The sequence below is a fragment of the Rhinopithecus bieti genome, unplaced genomic scaffold, assembly GCF_001698545.2.
Source record: "Rhinopithecus bieti isolate Rb0 unplaced genomic scaffold, ASM169854v2 scaffold_39703, whole genome shotgun sequence".
Classification (NCBI taxonomy): domain Eukaryota; kingdom Metazoa; phylum Chordata; class Mammalia; order Primates; family Cercopithecidae; genus Rhinopithecus; species Rhinopithecus bieti.
In genome coordinates, this window is record NW_016816905.1 from 1,431,738 (window position 1) to 1,452,652 (window position 20,915).

At 42.4% G+C, this 20,915-nt stretch overlaps 1 protein-coding gene across 15 annotated transcripts in view; it reads left to right on the top strand.

The window, feature by feature from the left end:
- RHOBTB1 (Rho related BTB domain containing 1) overlaps positions 1–13,064 on the top strand; it is a 140,047-nt gene extending 126,983 nt beyond the window's left edge. For 12 of the 15 annotated variants that reach the window (XM_017855499.1, XM_017855500.1, XM_017855498.1 and 9 more), the window contains 4 exons: positions 4,214–4,364; positions 7,507–7,595; positions 10,251–10,356; positions 10,849–13,064. In XM_017855499.1, coding sequence (XP_017710988.1) covers positions 4,214–4,364; positions 7,507–7,595; positions 10,251–10,356; positions 10,849–11,018 — 516 coding nt within the window. In that variant the 3' untranslated portion in view covers positions 11,019–13,064. The other 3 variants (XM_017855501.1, XM_017855505.1, XM_017855506.1) reach the window with 3 other exon arrangements.
- Positions 13,065–20,915: the final 7,851 nt, after the last annotated feature.

Consider the following 20,915-nt stretch of genomic DNA (forward strand, 5'->3'; position numbering starts at 1 on the left):
CAAATTTTTTTTATTTCATTATTTATGAAGCTTTGCTTATACTATTTTTAAAGTGCTATAAATAAAGGTCTTTCTGTTGTCGTGCAGTTAATTATAAATGTTGAAATCACAGAAACAGGCTTTTTTAAAATCAGCCATGAGGGGAAAAAAGTGCAAGCTCCAAAAGTGTTCTGAGTTTATTCTAATTTGATTTTTTTTTTCTAAGGGTCTCTAACGTTATTTGCCAAATAGAGCCATCACTTCAAAAAATGTTAACATTATATTCAGCTAAAAGAAGATAGCAGGTCATAGGTGATTACAAACATCGGGACACTTCGAGGGCATTGAGGGTATTTGGGCAGGGTTGCTTACTCGAATCTGTCATCTGCTGCAGCCAGAAATAGTTTCTTTTTATTTAGGATGTTCATTTTGCTATTTCTTCTTTAAGCCATGACTTAGAACACACTCTTGCCAAAAAATGCTAAGGTAATCTGAAGATCTTCAAAACCCAGAGTTTCCATGAAGAAAAAACTTTTAACAGCATCTATTCCAAATTCCTCCCATGTAACAGATGACGAGACTGAGGGTGAGAGAGGGTGAGTGATTTATCAAAGGTCACGCAGCACTTTAATGATATATCCCTGGGCCTGCCCCAGGCTCTTGCACTATCACTAGAGGCATTGTTTTCAGAAGCACCAGACATCCCCATCTCTGAGAGAGCAGGTGTTAACAGGAAGCTCTGGGACTTTGTGTATTAACAATTACTAACATCTTAGAGCACTTAGCACTTTGTAAAATATGAGTACTTTCACTATTAAAATGATTCAAATTTTAAAGTTTCACAACTCAACCTTCAACTGTCTAAAAAACTATACAAATTGTATTAGTCCATCTTCACACTGCTGATAAAGACATACTAGAGACAGGGTAATTTATAAAGAAAAAGGTTTAATGGACTCACAGTTCCACGTGGCTGGGGAGGCCTCACAATCATGGTGGAAGACAAAAGGCACATCTTACGTGGCAGCAGGCAAGAGAGACAGTGAGAACCAAGTGAAAGGGGAAACCCCTTATAAAACCATCAGATCTCATGAGACTTATTCCCTACCACTAGAACAGTCTGGGGGAACCGCCTCCATGATTCAATTATCTCCCATCAGGTCCCTCCCACAACACGTGGGAATTATGGGAGCTATAATTCAAGATGAGATTTGAGTGGGGACACAGCCAAACCATATCACTAATCCAAACATTATTTCATCAAAGAAATGAAATGTTACATGTTCCTACACACAGAAACAAATTTGTTTGGATATCTGTAAGTAAATCCATTATTTGTTCAAGATAAATGCACGTGTATGTAAACATATATGTATGTGAGCATACACACTGTGTAACTGGTGCTAGATTTAGTTGAATAATTATTCATATGTGGATACAGCTGGTTAAAGAGAAGAATAACATTCCATCATCTGTATATTGCAGATGATCTAGCATGCCCAACAGCTACTTTATTTTAAAATAATCCCAGTAATAGTTTCAACTCATTGAGTTCTATTTGTTGTAGAGGTTGTGCTGGAAACCTGAAATGATCATGCTTATCAAATCATTTATGGTAATGACTTATGTAACTCATTTATGGAATCATAATTGTTGTTTTCACCAACCATGTCTGAAAGTGGGTGATAAATTCCTTAATATTTCTAGGAATTTTTCTAAACCTTCCCTGTGATATGTTAAAGGACAGGTCTACCTATCTGAAAGGATATTCCCTCTGTGAGGTGGCTAATGGCTGCATAGGAGAATAACAAAGAAGGTCTCTATAGCTTAGAACAGTTCTGGAGCCACACTGCCAGAATGCATAAGCCATAAGCACCCTGTAAAACGTGGAGCCATTATACATACATACATAACATACTCTTTCTCTCTCTCTCACTGTTTCTCTCTCTCTCTCTCTCTCTCTCACACACACACACACACACACACACAGTCATCCCTCAGTATCTGTGAGGGATTGGTTCCAGGACCCCCCCCCCCCCACCCACTCAGACACCAAAATCCATGAATGCTCAAGTTCCTCATATAAAATGGCAATGTATTTGCATAGATCTGTGCACATCCTCCTTTATACTTTAAATTATCTGTAGAGTGTTTCTAATACCTAATACAATGCAAATGCTGTGTAAGTAGTTGTTATACTGTATTGTTTAGGAAATAATGACAAGAAAAAAGTCTGTACATGTTCAGAACAGAGGCAGTCATGCCTTTTTTTCAAATATTTTTGATCTACAGTTGGTTGAATCCACAGATGTGGAACCCACAGATATAGAGGTCTGGCTCTGTGCCTGTGTGTGCCTGAGTGTGTGTGTGCCTGAGTGTGTATGTGTGCCTGTGTGTGTATGCCTGAGAGTGTGTGTGTGTGTGCCTGACTGTGTGTGTGCCTGAGTGTGTGGTTGTGCCTGTGTGTGTGTGCCTGAGTGTGTGTGTGTGTGTGTGTGTGCACGTGCATGTGTATGGAGAGAGAGGTGCGATCATATAAAATATATAGATGTAACCATGTTATAAAGATGTAATCATATATAATATATAGATATATATCTTTATATGTTGTATAGAGGTTTGTTAAGTATGAGAATTAAGAAGTTCATAACTGGCCAGACACAGTGCCTCATGCCTGTAATTCCAGCACTTTGGGAAGCCAAGACAGGAAGATAACTTGAGGCCAGGAGTTTGAGACCAGCCTGGGCAGCATAGCAAGCCTGCCATCTCTACAAAAAAAGAATTAATAAAATAAATTAGCCGGGCATGATGGTACTGCCTGTAGTCCCAGCTGCTAGGGAGGTGGAGGTAGGAGGATAGCTTGAGCCCAGGCCCAGGCTATCATCAAGCCACTACTGTCCAGCCTGGGCAACAGAGTTAAACCCTGTCTCAAAAAATGAATAAAATAAAAAAGAAAGAAAAAGAAGTTCATAATTGTTCAACCTTTTGAAGTAGAATTCTTACAAACCATTAATAAAATATGATGCTTTATTGTTGTAACTCAAACCTGTGCTTCTGTGGCATTAAACATTTCCAGCACTGCACAGCAATTCTGAACATACACTTTCGCGTCATACTCCCTGGGTTTAAATCCCAGTCACCACTTCCTAGCTCTGTGACCTTGGACACAAGATTTAAATGAACCTCCTTGAACCTCCATGTCCTTTTCTGTAAAATGGCAAAAGTAAGTCTCTTCTCTGTAGGGCAGATATAAGCGTCAAATTAAAGAATGTGTGTGGAAAGCTTAGCACAGTGCCTGTGCATAGGATGCCTTCAATTACAATTAATATTTGTAATTGTCGGTATTCCAATACTCCAAGTGGTGCAGTTCTGAACTACTCCAGGGCCTGTCTCATGGAGTTGGAGACCTAAAATAAAGAGTAGCTGCTACACAGTGTACATCTCCATTAATCCATGCCCACCTCTCCAGCTCTCCACCTCCCAGACAGTGCCTGGCTCTCTAGCAAGCTCTAGCATGCATTTATATAGACAACTACAGGCACTCATGAAGGAGACTGTGGGAATCCTACAGGGGACAGTTCACCTGTACCGAGTCATACTCCCCTGGAAGTCCTAAGCAAGGACTCCTTTGGATTCTCTGAATCTACTGATAATGTTCCAGTAGTTCTGAATCCATGTGGTTGTAGGAAAAAATATTGAAGTGTATACGTTATGTAGTACATTGTAATATATTGTGCATATACTGAAAGAATGTCGAAATCAAGCTGGTCACTGTGGCAGCTAGGGTGGTTGCTCAGCCTCATCCTCTGTTTTGACATCTTAGAGAGCTAGGCTCCATCGTGTCGGCAACAGTGTGGTTTGCAGCTCCCCCCAACACCTGTCATGTTGCTAGGAGATTTCTTTCCCCACAATAGAGTATTACAAGGTGCTTGGCATGAGGGCCCCTAATGTTATCATACATTTCCAGCCCATTTGTCTGATTTATAAGTCCAAATAGTCATTTAAAAATTCCACATCAGGCTGTGTCAGGCAGCTCCACTCTTTTGTCATCTACAAATCAAACCATTATGTTTAAAGTCATAAATACAGAAGGATTCCTATGCACAGCCTCAAAGCAGGTGTCCAACACTCGCCAATATCAAGTCACACAGGATATTTATAAGCAGCATAGCCTGAAAATGTGCCCACTCCCTGCTTTCTGCAGCAGAATTTAGCTTTTTGTATAACATTTCAGGTGTATCTCCCGAACATAAACAAGATATCAATGCAAGCAGTATTGGATTATCTCTATACCAAGCAGTTGTCTCCTAACTTGGATCTGGACCCGCTGGAATTAATTGCCTTGGCAAACAGATTTTGCCTGCCACACTTGGTTGCACTTGCAGGTAAGGCTGATGACTCAGAGCCATGCAGTGTCTGTCACATTTAAATAAAAATATTTTTACAGAGAATAAAAGTTGATTTTTTATCACGCAAAATAGGACTGTCTTGTGTAGAATGATATGAACTAATCAAATTGCATCAGACAGCCCAATTCAATTCAACAAATACTCCTTAAGCACCCACTCTGGTGGACCCTGTTAGGTGATATAGCTATGAAGGTGAGTAATGCATGACCCCTGCCCTTGAGGCACACGCTGTATGCATGCTGAGTCATTTGTGCACCCCAGAGTTTGAAATAATACTATTTGGTCAACATTATCTCCATAATAACTGCACAGACACAGTCTTTAAGAAGGCGGTAGACGCACTGTTTAGGAAAACAGATGACAGAGCCAGATTGCCTAAGATCAAACCCTGACTCCACCATTTACAGACCAGGTGACTTTGTCCTGTAACCTTCGCTCTGCGTCTCAGCTTTCTCGCTCTTTAAAATGGGGCTAATATTATTCAGCCATAGAGCTGTTATGAAGATTAAATGAGTTAAAATATAAAGTCCTTAGAACAGCGTCTGGCACATAGTAAGCATTATGTAAGTGGTTTTCTTAAAGCTATTTTAGAAAATGTTCTGACATTGTCAAGTTCATTTTGGGAGAAAGAGAAAAAGGGAAACTTGGCTTAACTTCACAAAATCTTATGTATCATTTCTAGATTTGTTCAGTTGGGAAGCTGAAGCAGGTCTGTATAGGATATATGCACTTAAATGGCTGTGTCTGGAATTCAGATCTTCAGCCTTATTCACTTTGCACCAGAGGTGTTAAGTCGCAAGCTGGGTGTTTATCACTGTTTAGTTGATTCCTATTAACCATCAAAGCAGAAATAAACAGTGCCTGTCTTGTTCACTGGCCTTTCTTCTGAGTGCCTGAGCATGTTAGCTTTCAATAAATATTTGTTGAACAATTGAATGAATGAAGATGAATGTATGAACAAACCAACCAGTCCTATCTGCACTTGACTTTCTGGCAATGTCTTTAGAAAAAATAAAAGATAGGCCGGGCACGGTGGCTCATGCCTCTATCCCAGCACTTTGGAAGGCCGAGGAGGGCGGATCACCTGAGGTCGGGAGTTCGAGACCAGCCTGACCAACATGGAGAAACCCCGTCTCTACTAAAAAAAATACAAAATTAGCGACACGTGGTGGCACATGCCTATAATCCCAGCTACTCAGGAGGCTGAGGCAGGAGAATCGCTTGAACCCAGGAGGCAGAGGTTGTGGTGAGCCAAGATTGCGCCATTGTACTCCAGCCTGGGCAAGGAGAGCGAAACTCCGTCTCAAAAAAGAAAAAAAAGAGATTATTTTCTTTGTCCTCTAGGCTTGTACTACACACAACCACCTGGAGATCAAAGTCCTCTCTTTGTCCTACTTCCTCCCCAGTTGGATAGAAAGAGCGAGTTGAGGCATCAATATTAGATTTATTTTAAAACTGTTTTAACCAATATACCTAATAGATCCAAATGAGGGCGCTAGTTTTTTTAAATACTGACTCTGGGAGGCTTCAGTGGGCAATTACTTTCTTCAGAAACATGGTTCCAAGGCATCTAACTATCCACAGGTTTTATGACATTAGTCCTGAGGATAAATTTTTATTTTATTTTTGAAATTGTCAAAAGTAATTTGGAGCCAAATCTGCCCAACAAGGTTTGTGATCAATCTCAGACTAGTACCATTTTTGCTTAAATATTAAGTCTGGCAATGAAAACATGGGATTGATTTCTCCATGAAAGTTTTTTTTTTTAACTGACCCAAATAAAGCTTTTTGTGTGAACTCTAGACTTCTATGAACAATTAGTTATTAAATGCTGTTGTTACTGTTATTATTATTTAATATACAACTTCCCAAGATGATTCCTTTAATCCTTTATAGTATTTGCTTTGTACTGTCTAGTGTAGAGTGTTTAGAATATGGTGTTTAAAAATCAGTTTCTAGTGATGATGCTTTGTGAGCCCGTGGTAAATAAATGTCAGGAAATATTGCAGTTACTTAAAAGGATAAAGCCCAGATGACTTCTCTGGGCAGTTTAGTTCCAAATAGTTCAATCCAGGTGAGGAGGTTTGTGCCAAAGAAATCATTCCATTCCCAATACTATATTGACCAGATATAGGCATACTGACCAGTAAGCATGCAGAGCTGTAGCAGAAAGTAAGCATGATTTAGACAATGTGCTGGATTAGAAAAACAAATGCAATGCTACAGATGACATCAATGTCAAAGACCTAGAAATGCCGAGCCAAGGCTATACCCTCACACGTCAGTCTCAGAGGCAGGCGACAGCCTTTACAAAGGCAAGAGATGTCCTAGCTTCACGCCACAATGTAAATTCAGCTTGGAAGCCTTGGACTCAAGCTCCCAAGCAGAAATGGCTCTCCCTACTGCATTTTTGTTATTTTGGACTGCAGGTCTACCCAGTCTTTAGAATCCAAGAGGCTGAACAATACGTCACCATCTGTAGCTGTTGAGACAGACGTATGCAATCACATTTTTAATTCCTCAAATAGACTCACTCCTCTGTCATTTAACCTCTTCACTGTCAGGGGTATTAAGGATTGTGGTGATGTAAGTGGGGAAACTGTCAAACAGGAGCGTGTCTAAAGTCTAGAGGACTCTAGGAAGGTGCTAGACTGTTTAGAGCCACTCTATCCAGTAGAACCTTCTGCAGTGATGGAAACATTTCATATCCGGATGGTCCAAACAGCGGCCACATGTGGCTGTTGAGCACTTACTGTGGCTAGCGTGAATGAGGAGCTGAACTTTTCATTTCATTTCATTTTAAGTAATTTAAGTTTAAATAGTCTCGTGTGGCCAGGAGTTACCATCCTGCACAGAACATTGCAGATCTGGAGGATTCTGACTATTTTAGAGCCATGAACAAGAGTCCCCAGAGGTGTGGGTGAAGTGGCTGGCACCAGAACCCCAAGTAGCGAAAGACCACACGTAAGAGCAGCTTCTGGATTTAATTCAGATGGCTGCCCAGAGCTGTATCCCACATTTCCTCCCTTCTTAAGTGGTCCCAGACCAACCCTCCAGGCAAGCTACCTGGCTTGCAGGGCGTGGTTTAACATTCTCCGGCCCCCTTTTTCTTCCCCAGAACAGCATGCCGTTCAGGAGTTGACCAAGGCCGCAATGAGTGGCGTGGGCATTGACGGAGAAGTGCTGTCTTACTTGGAATTGGCTCAGGTTTGTATCAGTTTGCTTTTCACCTTTAAGTGTGTTCAATCAGTTCATTTAATGTTGATAAAACATCCCATTGTTGCATCTGTCTAAATAAAGATGTCACCACTGAGTCACAGAGGCCCCCTGTGTACACTAAGAAGATCTGAGAGTTTTACCTTTCATGTACCATTCAGCCTGCTGGGCTTCATTTGGATAAACAACACAGTCCCCACACCAGTCCCATTGTCGCCTAAGGCACCAGCTTCACATGTGGGAGAACCACTTGGGGGAGGTTTTGTCTCTCCTCCTTCTTTGAATTCTTGGCCATGTATTTGGCCAAGCACAGACAGTTTCTAGAATTTCGTGAAGCCCTGTAATGACCCCCTGTTAATGAACATCTCACTACAGCTGTCCTGGAGTTTTCTAAAGTCAGTAGTTGCTAATATTCAGATTGTAATAACATAATCCCAATACAGACTTGCCTTCTTCTTCCAGAGAAGGTCCAAGATTCAGCTTCAGCTTCACCGTGGAGTAACTTCCTCAAAGCACAAGCTAAACTCTGCCTCACTTTCCTCATCCACAGGAAATGGGATGACAATTTGCATCCTACCAACGTTACAGATTATTTTGAGAATCAAGTGGGAGAGAATGTTCAAGAGCGAGCACTGAAGAGTGTAAGCCCTCTTAGAATGCCAGACACATCTGCAGAATTTTCTAGTCCCTGGCATAGGCTGATTAACAATGAATTTACACTCTGAGAGAACTAAGAATAAATTCCTCCGTCTTTTCTTCAGCCTGTTGGGTTCGGCTTCCTGTGCTCCCTCTTTCCGTTAAGACAATGGCTTACTAAGTCTTAGGTCAGTCCATACACATCAATATTTCTCAATCAAGGAAAAGGAGGTGGTTTTGGGGAGAGGTGCAGGTGCTGCTCAGGCCCTTCCTACTGTGGCCAAAGGAAATAATTCAGGTGCAAAAGGGGGAAAAGGTGGAATTGAACTTTACAGCGACCTATTCATTTTGACTTAGCATTCAGCAAATATTTGCTGTTTTTCTCCCCAAATACCAGGCACTGCCCTAGGCAAAGGACGTGTACATATAAATGGTAGATCCTCTGCCCCAGGGCAGTCATAGGCAAGTAAAGGAAACAGACACAAACACAAATTATTAAAATCCAATTAGGGATTACAGTGAAACTGAGAGTAGACATCTAATGCAGTCGAATCAGCAAGCCCCCATCAAAACTGGTTGTCCACACTTGGAATTTGGGGTCTTTTGAAACAGTTCTGGGGGATGCTTTATAACTTGTACTCACTCCAGCAAGTATTCCTCCTAGAGAAAAATGTAATGATCTGGAATTTCATATCGGGACCACTCGAGGGAATGATTTGCAGTTGTGTCTGTGTCTGTTTGTTGCACTGTGTTCCCACCTTACCCCCACACATACCCACTACAAGGAAATAATATGATTATTGCTAAGCCCTGACAAGACTTGGCAGGACGAGCTTAGGATGGATTCTCTCATGTCTTAGCTCATCCATTAGACCCTAACCCAGTGATGTGCTGGTAAGTGTTTAACAGTCAGCTTGGGGGCAAGTGGGACCCTAATCTGTTACATTTGCCAATTTCTATTATATAAATACTCCCATCATGGCTGATTATAACATATGAAATCACTAAACTCAAAGTAGGGAAGAAATGCACACAATTGGCTCTTTCAAGCTGGAACAAGCCCACCCAGCAGAACACTGCCCTAGTCTTGTTTTCAGAGAGAAATCTAACAGCAAGAGAAGTTGGAAGCACCAGCTAAAACTGTCTCTGATGTTTGGGTTGTGATTTTCAGTGAGTCTCTCGAGTGGGTTTCTGAGATCTCTGGCTTTTGGCCTCACAGTGGAGATACAGGGCCGCAGTGGAAGCATGCTGTAGGTTCTAAAGTTCCACCCAACCAAAGAAACATCAAGAGCAATAGACAACAGAAGGGGTGTCAGAGAAGGGCACAGACGGAAACAGTGAGGGATCACGGCAGGCCTGCCAGGTCTGGAGAGGGAATGGGGGAGTTGACAGTCGATTTTTGAGCATCTCGTATTTTTCAATCATAGCTACCTCAGCTGCCACCTTCCTGAGCATTGCTTAGAAAGGAAGGGTGAAGTATCTGGATCTCTCCACCCTGGCACATACTGCTTGCTCTTCTTATGTAACCAAAGGACAGGTATAGGACAGTCACACATTCTGCAGTCTCCTCTTTCGGATCTTGGCCCCAGCAAGCTGAGCTCTGACATGCGACACGAAGTATTCCATTGCCGAGGCTTCCTTAAACAGAGATGACATCGCTGCTTTCTGCTGTGGGCTGGTGTCTTCCAGAGGCCACGGTTGCTTAGCACTAGAGGGCCAGGTGGCAGGGGAGGGTGAGAGGGCGAGGCATACTTTAAGCTCGTGATTTGATACAGCAATTATTTTTGGTGCACCTAGGACAGTGGGGAAGGGAGGGATGTGCCCAGCACTACATTGGCTGGCATCAGAGCCATGGCCAAAGTCAAAACATTGAGGTCAAAACAAGAGGTTTGCCAAATTAGTTATATAAGCCCTTCATTTATTTTCACCCTTACGATGGCTTCCCCAATTTCTTTGTAGCCCCTTTTTAGAAAATAGAGTCTTACCCTCCTTTTGCTCACTTTTCTGCAGTTTCACAATGCCCACCAGTTGGCCGCCTGGTGTTTGCACCACATCTGCACCAACTACAACAGTGTATGCTCCAAGTTCCGCAAGGAAATCAAATCAAAATCTGCAGGTGAGACTGTGGGGAGCTTTTATCTTCTATGTCCCTGGAAAGGAACACAGTCAGCAGGCAGCTCATAGATAATTCCTTGAGACTAGCTGGTGGTCACATATTCATGTGACATGACATAAAGAATAGAAGGCTGGGAATTCTCTTTGAAGAACTTGATGCTGACGGGAGTTGGGTGGGCTGGAGTCCATGGTGCCCTGTTGCAGAGAGTGCAGAGGTGGTGGGCTTCCCCTTGTTTAGGGAGGCAAGCTTAGGAGCAGGCTTAGACTCTCAAATCAGGTGGTCCTGGGTTCAGGTTCTCTGTGCCCAGCTGCATGACTACAGGCAAGAGATTCTTCCTCTCAAAACAGTGTCACCTTTTGCAAATGACCCTAATCACAGTCCCTGCCACATCACGTTTTTGAGAGAATATTCGAGAAGCTTTAAGCTCAAGGCCTAGCACGTAAAAAGATCAATGAGCTGCAGGTCTTATGGTCTGCATCTTTCCTTCACCAGACAACCAGGAATACTTCGAGCGGCACCGCTGGCCCCCTGTGTGGTACCTGAAGGAAGAAGATCACTACCAACGTGTGAAAAGGGAACGAGAGAAGGAAGATATTGCACTAAATAAGCATCACTCGAGACGAAAGTGGTGCTTCTGGAATTCATCTCCAGCAGTGGCCTGAAGAGGAAGAGAAAAAAAAAATTGGTAATCTGATCCACCACTTTTCAAAGCACTACTGTAAAATTCGTCTTATTAGAGATACGACATAGTTCAGGTTTCAGACACTGACCTTCCTCCACTTTTGTGCATTTATCTTTGTTAGGATCAAAGCACAAGCTCACCATCAATGAGCCTGGACAAAAAGGGAAGCTGACTCTCACTGCATTCCTTAAACTGATATGTATATTTTTTTTGTTAGGAGGCTTAATAAACTTTAGTCTGTTATTTTGTTTCTTTTTATACAAAGAAAAAAAATCCAGCTTTCAAGTTTCTGATTCCAAATTGGAAAATATTTTTATATGGTCTCTTGTATTTTGTTGAAATGAAAATACTGTGTATTACTTTATTTTTCAGGCCACAACTGACTATGAAGTCACCCTGTGATTCTCTTTGCCCACATGACCACCGAGCATTATTACGTAATTAGAGGGTTATCCTTTTGTTGTGAAGGGAAGGAGGGGACTGAAATCCCCCAAAGTGCAAATTGGAGAGTGTTTAATCTTTGTTCTGTTGAATAACATCAGTGTAATTACAAAGTCAACTCCAAGAATGTGTATTTACAATATTTGCCGTGTTAAGTGCTGGTAATTATATGGTTATATGTGCCATGTAAAATATAGTGATATCAAATATTCTGTTGTTTCCAATGTCTAGTTTCAAGAGGATAATCTTTATAATCATTAGAAGGGCTTATTAAATCCCAGCATTATCCAGGGCAAACTCACTGGTGGACCTGAATACGTAAGATACCATTAGTGCGCTGGTGTTCCGATTGCTGTATTAGGGTTTACGTCTCTCAGTATTCCTTGAACTTGCCATGCTTCTGCATGCAGATTCTTCGCTGACTTGAATTGAGATGGGCAGGGAAAAGGTCCCTGGACTCCCTCCTGCCATCTACAGGCTTGTCACATCTCACCACCAGAAACAGGCATCCTCAGGCTTCTCACCTGTGGCCAACTTCACTTTGTAAGACCCATATTTTTAACTCTTCCCAGGGAAAATTCATGTTTCTGCAGAAGTAGGCTAAGGCAGACCACCCACTTCTGCTGAAATGCATTGGGAGCCTGTGAAAGCACACAGCTGGAGGCTGGGCGCCTGCGTTCTCCTACACGGAAAGGAATCTCATTCCAAGAGTCTAGGAAATGGTGCTATTGTGAGTTAGTTCTGACTCTTTCTCATTCTGAGTTTTCAGTGTTAAACTAGAAAGTGTGAGAGCAGGGGAGCTTTTGTGAGGCAGTCAGTCATTGCTTCTCTGTAAAGTAAAATGTTACAGCACACACATACACACAGAGAGAGCATTTCGAGGCCACAGCTCCACACCTGCCATGCGATGTTATGTGGCAGGGGATGGGGCTCATTCTGTTGGGAGGTCAAGTTACCAATGCCAAGGGCTGTTGATTTTGTTTTTATTTTTATTTTTTCTTCTAGCTTTTCAGAAGATGGAAATGAGACAGTTAAGTCCAAACCCCAATGTTGACAGGCATATGCATTTGAAAATCTATCTAGATTACAGATGGGGATTTATTACTGGCAGTGGAAACACACCAGATAGAAGATCTTGGGAGAGGCCCAGAAATGCAGCACCTTGTCATGACAAAAGAGGAGGCAGCAGAGGAAGGATAGTTACAAATGCATCCACCTTAATTTTTTTCAATAGGCTTCTACATCTTATTAATGGAAGGAGAAAGGAGACAGGAGAGGATAAATGTCAAGATGCAGAAGAACTGACATGTATCCCATCATAAAATGGTAGAAGTTGAGTTTTCAATGAGTAGTCATAGTTGAATTTTTACAACCAAAGCTCCCATTTGATTGTAATCTTGCCAAAATGTAATGGACGTATAAATGAACTTGGGGTATAAGCAATAATATCCACTAGTGTTGTTATCAGCTGCTGTAACCAAGTGGCTGGTTCATTTGGTTGATGCTGATTATGGCCTTTAACCATGGTGGTTTCTTGTGTGTTTTTTATTTCACAAAAAGCCAATAAAATTGTTTAGCTATAAAATGCCTCCAGTTTTGTTTTAAGGACAGACATCATATTGTGTGTGTAATTTAACAGCTTTTTCTAAACTATCAATCAAAACGTTGAGGGTGCTGGGTCATGGGAGCTTGTGCATGCTCCAGTAACAAAGCAGCTTGAATGACTTGTCATTTTTGTATTTGGTGGTGTCAGCAGAGATTCCAGTGTCATAATGTAAATGAAGTGCCTGGCGCTTTGTTCTTGGCTAACACAGTATGTCACTAGACATAGTGCTGCCTGGGGCCGGGTAGGGGGCAGAGGGAGAAACTACAACTGTCCTAAAGGACTTAGTATAATCTGGGTTTAGATAATTTCTGCCAGCAGCTAAGTGATAGGTCTGAGTTGCTGAGTTCAGGAAAAGTTTCTTGAACAGCAGGTCTGAGAAGGCCTTTGTGAAAATGTCTGGACAATTTCTGGACTTCTAGGTAATATAATGTTTACCCAAGCTCAAAGGGAAGAAAGTCTCCAGTGAGATTTCACTGAGGGGCTTTTCTGAGGGACAGGCTACCTATAACTCTATGGGAAGGTGCTGACCACTGTAAGAAATAGCTGTGAAAAGAAGACAATGAGATTCCCAACACATTTCCACCTTTCAGAGGTGGGTGGTCCCAGTCGTGGCACCTATTACATAAAGCATACCAGTTTCTTCTTCCCTGTAGAAAGTCTTGGTCTAAGTTTCTGGCAGTAATGTCTGGCAAATCATCAGGGATGTCAGCACCTTATGCTGGCATTCTTTTTCTTTTATATAACTTCAGCAAAGTTTTCTATACTGGCATTTTGAGAACCACAGACACTGCTGGTCTAGATGGAACTCAAAATATTTTCATTATGGACACTCAGAAGCAAAAAGTCCAATGTTTCTAAGAGGTTTTTTCATGCTTGCTTCCAATGTATGGTATATTAGTTGTCAAAATTCAGTTTTTCATCACTGTGACACCGGCTAGGCAGAAGAAATGCTACTAGTCAGAGGGAAAAAACGAAGTGAATCTTAAGTTTGGAAACAGTTTTATCAGTTCAACACTTCTGAATGAATGCTTATCTGCAAGCTGAAGATTTGCCAGCCCTTTTCATGAATTGGATATTTTTTGTAATGGGCACAGAGATAGATAGATAGATAGATAGATAGATAGATAGATAGATAGATAGACAGACAGAGATCTCCTAGTTGGATGCTAGAGGGCAAATAGCAATAATTTCTCTTTTCTAGAAGAATGTGACTATTGCATAAAAGTCATAAAGGTAAAAGTTAGCCAGGGAGAATGCATTTGTGTTGTACATGTATGTGTGTGTAACCAGAAGCAGCATAATGAAGAAAAGGGCAATTTAAAAAGAAAGAAAAAAAAGAAGGAAGGGAGGGAGGGAAAGGGCCACTGAGGAAAGACACAGAATTGCATTAAACACTGAGTCACGGATATATTATTTATTTCAAAGTGCTAAATTAAGTCGAGAGATTACTGCATATCCCTCGACGTAATTTATTTTATGATGAAGACTGCTTTCTTGAATTTCCAATTAGGAAGCAGGTGATATATGCATCATGAAAGGTTTAGACTTAGAAGTGAAGACACTGGGGTGGCAATACTAGTGACCTTCTTTAAAAGCTACGTTTCTGTAGAAGTAATGCTATACCCCTTGGCTGCACTAGAAAATTCTCCCCTGTGCTGACAGTGCTTCTAAATTGGATATTTTTACTTGAGCCATTTAGATGCATAGCTTTTTACTGGGCTGATATACAGGTGCTCATCAGTTAGATATTTACAGACTGTAGTCTATGAAATATAAAAGTAATTTATGAACAGATAACTCTTGGGTGGAAACCAAGCAATCATGCAGTTGATATCCACAAACATGAAAGCATTATCAACAACAGTAGCAAACGTGAAGTGACCTTTCCTCTCCTGTAGTTCAGTTTCCACAGTGACATGGATTTCCAACAGAACATGGATGAAATGGGTATTACCTAAATGTGGCCCCATGCTTCGAAGGAGTATTTAAGTTCTTTGAATATGTTCTCAATCCCAAATACAAGAATGGTTAGATGTTACAGGCAATCAGTGAGGACAGAATTGATTCATTTCTTTCCACTTGGATGCCAACCAAAGTCTGACTATTCTTAAAATTCCCTTCCAATATGGTAATATATATATATATATATCCTTTGATTTGATGATTCATGGTAGTCCCAATTGGGGTGATACTCCCCTGGAAGGCTAAGTTCAACTGTCATGTGAAAAGATACACAACTCTAAGCTTTAGTCATCTAGAGAATGGGAACAGATATCACCGAGTTTTCAGTACAAGTTAAATGAGATGATTTAGGTAAGGCACCCAGATGCCAAATATCTTGGACATAGTAAGTACTTAGTGAATGGAAGCGAAAAACAGGTGAAATGGAACCTATGTGCTCAGCATTTTTGACCTTGCTTTTCAAGGCCAAAACCAAGGTCAAAAATCCAAGAGAGAAGACAATCATGCATGTTGCAGAACAGAGCAGTGTGGTCTTTTCCTGCCAGTCTCTTCAACCAAATGCTGACGTTGCTGCTTAGTGCTTCATGACAGTGGTTAAACAATTAGAAAATAAGAGCTGTGGTAAGGTAAATAATAATTATTATTAATAATAATGGGCTGGATGGAAAGGTGGGTGGTGGGAGAAAAGAAGAAAGGGTGACCCTTTCTAAGAGAACATTTGCCCTCACTAGGGCCTCCACGTTATCTATTAAGTAAAGTCAGCCCACTTCAGGGCTGAGCTTGGCTGAACCACTGATTCACTCAGGAGCAATTCGTCTTCATTCTCCCAATCATTTTTTTCTTTCTTTTCTTGAGGGTTGGATGCAAAAAGTCTAGTTAGCCATGCTTCTCAGTGTTTGTCACATTGTCATCCTCAGTCAACGCAAGGCCCTCTCTTTTTATATTTTCTCTTTCTTCCAAAATACCCACTCCCATCTTCTGTTCAATGTATGTCTTTAAACATGTGGGTTTCTTTATACACAGGGTTGTTTCATGTGCATAATTGTTACACAAATGGTGTTACATAGCAAATTTCCTTCTATCTACTTTTCTGACTCCACACTGTTCTGGAAATCTAGCCATTTTACAATGTGTGCATCTAGTCCATGGCTCCCCGGGGCTGCCTAGCCTCCCATAGGCGGCATCTACCCCATATGATTCCTCCATTCAACTGGTGATAGAACCACTAGCCAATTCCCATTCCTTGGCCCTACAGTGAGCCTTCTTGTACATGCCCTGGGGTCCAGATCTAAAAATGAATTCCAGGCTGGGCATGGTGGCTCACGCCCGCAATCCCAGCACTTTAGGAGACCAAGACAGTCAGATCACTTGAGATCAGGAGTTTGAGACCAGCCTGGCCAACATGGTGAAACCCTGTCTCTACTAAAACTACAAAAATTAACCGGGTGTGGTGGTGCACACCTGTAATCCCAGCTACTCAGGAGGCTGAGGCAGGAAAATTGCTTGAACCTGGGAGGCAGAGGTTGCAGTAAGCCAAGATAACACCACTGCACTTCAGCCTGGGTGACAGAGAGAGACTATGTCTCAGAAAAAATAAAAATGAATTCCAGGTCCCACTCCAGATGTACTGAATCAAAGCCTCCCAAGGTGACAGGCATGTGTGGGAAGGGAACACTGAACTCAATGACCAAAATCCTTCCCTACCTTAGCACTAAGACAACATGCAAAGAATCTGAAAGGCTATGAGCCAGCCCAGAGACTGGTTCCTCCGACCAGCAAGAAGAGAAACTAGGTTTAGCTTCCTGCCACCTGAGAGGTTTCAAGAGGCTTCCCTTACTGTGAAAGTTATTACCTATTACAATGAGTTATTCCATCCCATCTGGCCTTGGCCTTTTGGGATCTGGCCCTCGTGAAAGGCAAGAGGCCAAGATGACTTCTTAAGAGCTCCCTAAATACTAAGATGCCTGTTTTTCTGCGTTTAAAAAACTTCCCTAGCTTGATTTAATCATGTCACAATGTATTCAGATAGCAAAGCATCACGTTACACACTATAAATATGTACAATTTTATGTCAATTATACCTTAATAAAGCCGGAGGGAAAATTCCCTAGTGAGCTTGTGCATATGTGTTGAAGGATGTCTTCTAATTTCATTTCACATGTGAAATCTAAAGAAAAGTAAGCTTCCAGTACAAATTTTGGAGATTGATGAAACTGTCTCAGAAGTCCTGGATAAATTATTTCTTGGGTATAAAACTTCCCTATCTCCTAGTTTCCTGTCCCCTCCACAGAGTACACCACCTAATTAGATGGAGAGTGCTGAAATCACTGTGTTTTCTCTCTCAGTCCCTCTCCCATTATCAGGTTTGGACCCCTTTACCACTGTCACCAGGATATCACTTCACTTCATATACCTGAGATTTCTTTTAAAATGAGTAGTCAAGCCGGGCACAGTGGCTGAAGCCTGTAATCCCAGCACTTTGGGAGGCCGAGGCAGGCAGATCACTTGAGGCCAGGAGTTCAAGACCAGCTTGGCCAACATGGCGAAACCCCATCTCTACCAAAAATACAAAAATTAGCTGGGCATGATGGCAGGCACCTGTAATCCTAGCTACTCGGGAGGCTGAGGCAGGAGAATCACTTGAACCTCGGAGGCAGAGGTTGCAGTGAGCCGAGATCGCACTACAGCACTCCAGCCTGGGCAACAGAGTGAGACTCTGTCTCAAAAAATAAATAAATAAATAAATAAATAGAAATAAATAAAATAAGTAGTCATCTGAAATTTTTAACTCTTAGAGAAATGGGCTTAACAATCTAAATAAAAAAGAAAAGAAAAATTAATGTGAATTGTCTTTTCAGCAAATGCTGTTCCACTGGTTGTTTTCGTTCTTTTCTGCTTATATTTGCATAGTTACCCCAGTGGCAAGGTCTCAGGCATGCTAAGATGCACTTTTATATGCTCTTTCAGTTTTATTCCAATGTTTCTGTTTTATTCAAATATTTCCATGAACCAGAGGGATCAAAGGTGTAAGTCTTGGCACCACTCTACCAAAGTCCAAAAAAGTGATGTGAGATCATAATAATAATAACATTTCTGAGTCTATGTTATGGCCGTGCGTTGTGATGAGTGCCTTGTTTGCATTTGTCTCATTTAGTTCCCACAACCACGCCTTATGGAGAGGATAATGAGGTCCCCAGAAGCAGAGCCTGAGGTGAAGATTCCCAGGCAAGTGGTTTACTTAGGAAATGTGCTTCCATGAGACCAGTAAGGAAGGGGGAGACTGGAAAGGGTGAAAAGCCAAGCCAGGAAGCCCCATTCAATCTGGTCTCAAGGGGTGCTCTGGAGTACAGACTAAGCCACAGAGGGGGCTTTTATATTCCTGCACTAGTGGTCGAAGGCTAAGTGCTCAGGCAGCGGAGGGGGAGGGGATACTGGAAACTCCCGCATTTCAGGCCGGAGGCAGGGAAAGTAGCTGCAGCAGTGTAGGAGTCCTGCAATGGGAGTCTCCAATATGGACTCTGAAACGCAAACGGAAGAACACAGAAGCTGGGGAGGGGCACCCAGACAAGTTAAAAAGGATGCAAGCAGGCCGGGCGCGGTGGCTCAAGCCTGTAGTCCCAGCACTTTGGGAGGCCGAGGCGGGTGGATCACAAGGTCAGGAGATCGAGACCCTCCTGGCTAACACGATGAAACCCTCTCTCTACTAAAAATACAAAAAACTAGCCGGCGCAGTGGCGGGCGCCTGTAGTCCCAGCTACTCGGAGGCTGAGGCGGGAGAATGGCGGAAACCCGGGAGGCGGAGCTTGCAGTGAGCCGAGATCGCGCCACTGCACTCCAGCCTGGGCGACACAGCGAGACTCCGCTCTCAAAAAAAAAAAAAAAAAAAAAAAAGGATGCAAGCGGCCAGCCAGTGGATCACGCCTGTAGTCCCAGCACTTCTGGAGGCCGAGGTGGGCGGATCACCTGAGGTAAGGAGTTCGAGACCAGCCTAGCCAACATTGTGAAACTCCATCTCTACCAAAATTAAAACAATTAGCCAGGCATGGTGGCAGGCACCTGTAGTCCCAGCTACTCGGGCGGCTGAGGCAGGAGAATCACTTGAACCCGGCAGGCAAAGGTTGCAGTGAGCCGAGATTATGTCACTGCACTCTAGCCTGGGCAACAGGGCTAGACTCCATCCCAGGAAAAAAAAGGGGGGGATATGAGGATACCACGGAAGAGCTCAGATCTGTGCACNCGGCCAGCCAGTGGATCACGCCTGTAGTCCCAGCACTTCTGGAGGCCGAGGTGGGCGGATCACCTGAGGTAAGGAGTTCGAGACCAGCCTAGCCAACATTGTGAAACTCCATCTCTACCAAAATTAAAACAATTAGCCAGGCATGGTGGCAGGCACCTGTAGTCCCAGCTACTCGGGCGGCTGAGGCAGGAGAATCACTTGAACCCGGCAGGCAAAGGTTGCAGTGAGCCGAGATTATGTCACTGCACTCTAGCCTGGGCAACAGGGCTAGACTCCATCCCAGGAAAAAAAAGGGGGGGATATGAGGATACCACGGAAGAGCTCAGATCTGTGCACTAACCACTATTTTGAAAATCTGAGAACAACCTAGGCTATTTGATGGGATACACTGATGGAAGTTTTGTGCACTATCAGCACACAAAAAATAAATATGGATGAAAAAAAATGCATCCTCTGTTGCCGCTGTGTAAAAAACAACAAAAAAATCAATTTAAAGATCAAAAAAAAATTCATTGTAATTAATCTCTCAAAGTTATAGAACCTAAAACATAATCATTTGTACTGCCCCCAAATATACATAAGGCTTATTTGAAAGGGCCTCATTAAATTTTCTCTAAATTGTGCAAAACAAATTTCATGATTTACTTGAACCTAAACGAATTTCTGCAACACAGCATTTTATAGATCTACAGCAAGTTCTTTCTAAAAAAGGCCAGGATGGCAATTCTAGTTCTCCACCACCCCCATCATCACCCTACACATGCACAGAATCAGTCCATGAGAAATGAATCAAAAACTAAAAATGGGAGGTAGACTTTTAAAACTTGTATTTAAATACCAACAGCCTGATTTCCACGGGTTTTCTGCCTGATTTTATTTCACCTACCATATGACAAAAGAAGAAAGAAAAAAAGAAAGAGAGACGGAGAGAGGAAGGAAAGAAGAAAGAATGGAAGGAAGGAAGGAAGGAAGGAAGGAAGGGAGGGAAAGAAGGGAGGGAGGGAGGGAGGGAGGAAGGAAGGAAAGGAGGGAGGGAAGGAAGGACGGAAGGAAAAGAAGGAAGAAAGGAAGGGAAGGAAGGAAGGAAAAGAAGGAAGAGAGGAGAAGAGAGAAGGAAGGAAGGAGAAGGAGAGAGAAATAGGAAAGAAAGAAAAGAAAGAAAAAAGAAAGAAGGAAAGAGAAAATAAGGGAGAAAGAGGAAAGAAAAAAAGAAAGAAAAGAGAAAGAAAGGGAGAGAGAGAGCCCTTTCTGTCTAAAAGACTGAGTGTGGTGGCTCACACTTATAATCCCAGCACTTTGGAAGGCTGAAGTAGATGGATCACCCGAGGTCAGAAGTTTGAGACCAGCCTGGCCAACATGGTGAAACCCCATCTCTACTAAAAATACAAAAATTTGCTCAGCATAGTGGCAGGCACCTGTAGTCTCAGCTACGAGGGAGGCTGAGGTGGGAGAATCACTTGTACCCACGGGGTGAAGGCTGCAGTGAGCCAAGATCATGCCACTGCAGTCCAGCCTGGGTGAGAGGGTGAGACTCCATCTCGAAAAAAGAAAAGAAAAGAAAAGAGAAGAAAGAGAGAGAGAGAGAAGGAAGGAAGGAAGGAAGGAAGGAAGGAAGGAAGGAAGGAAGGAAG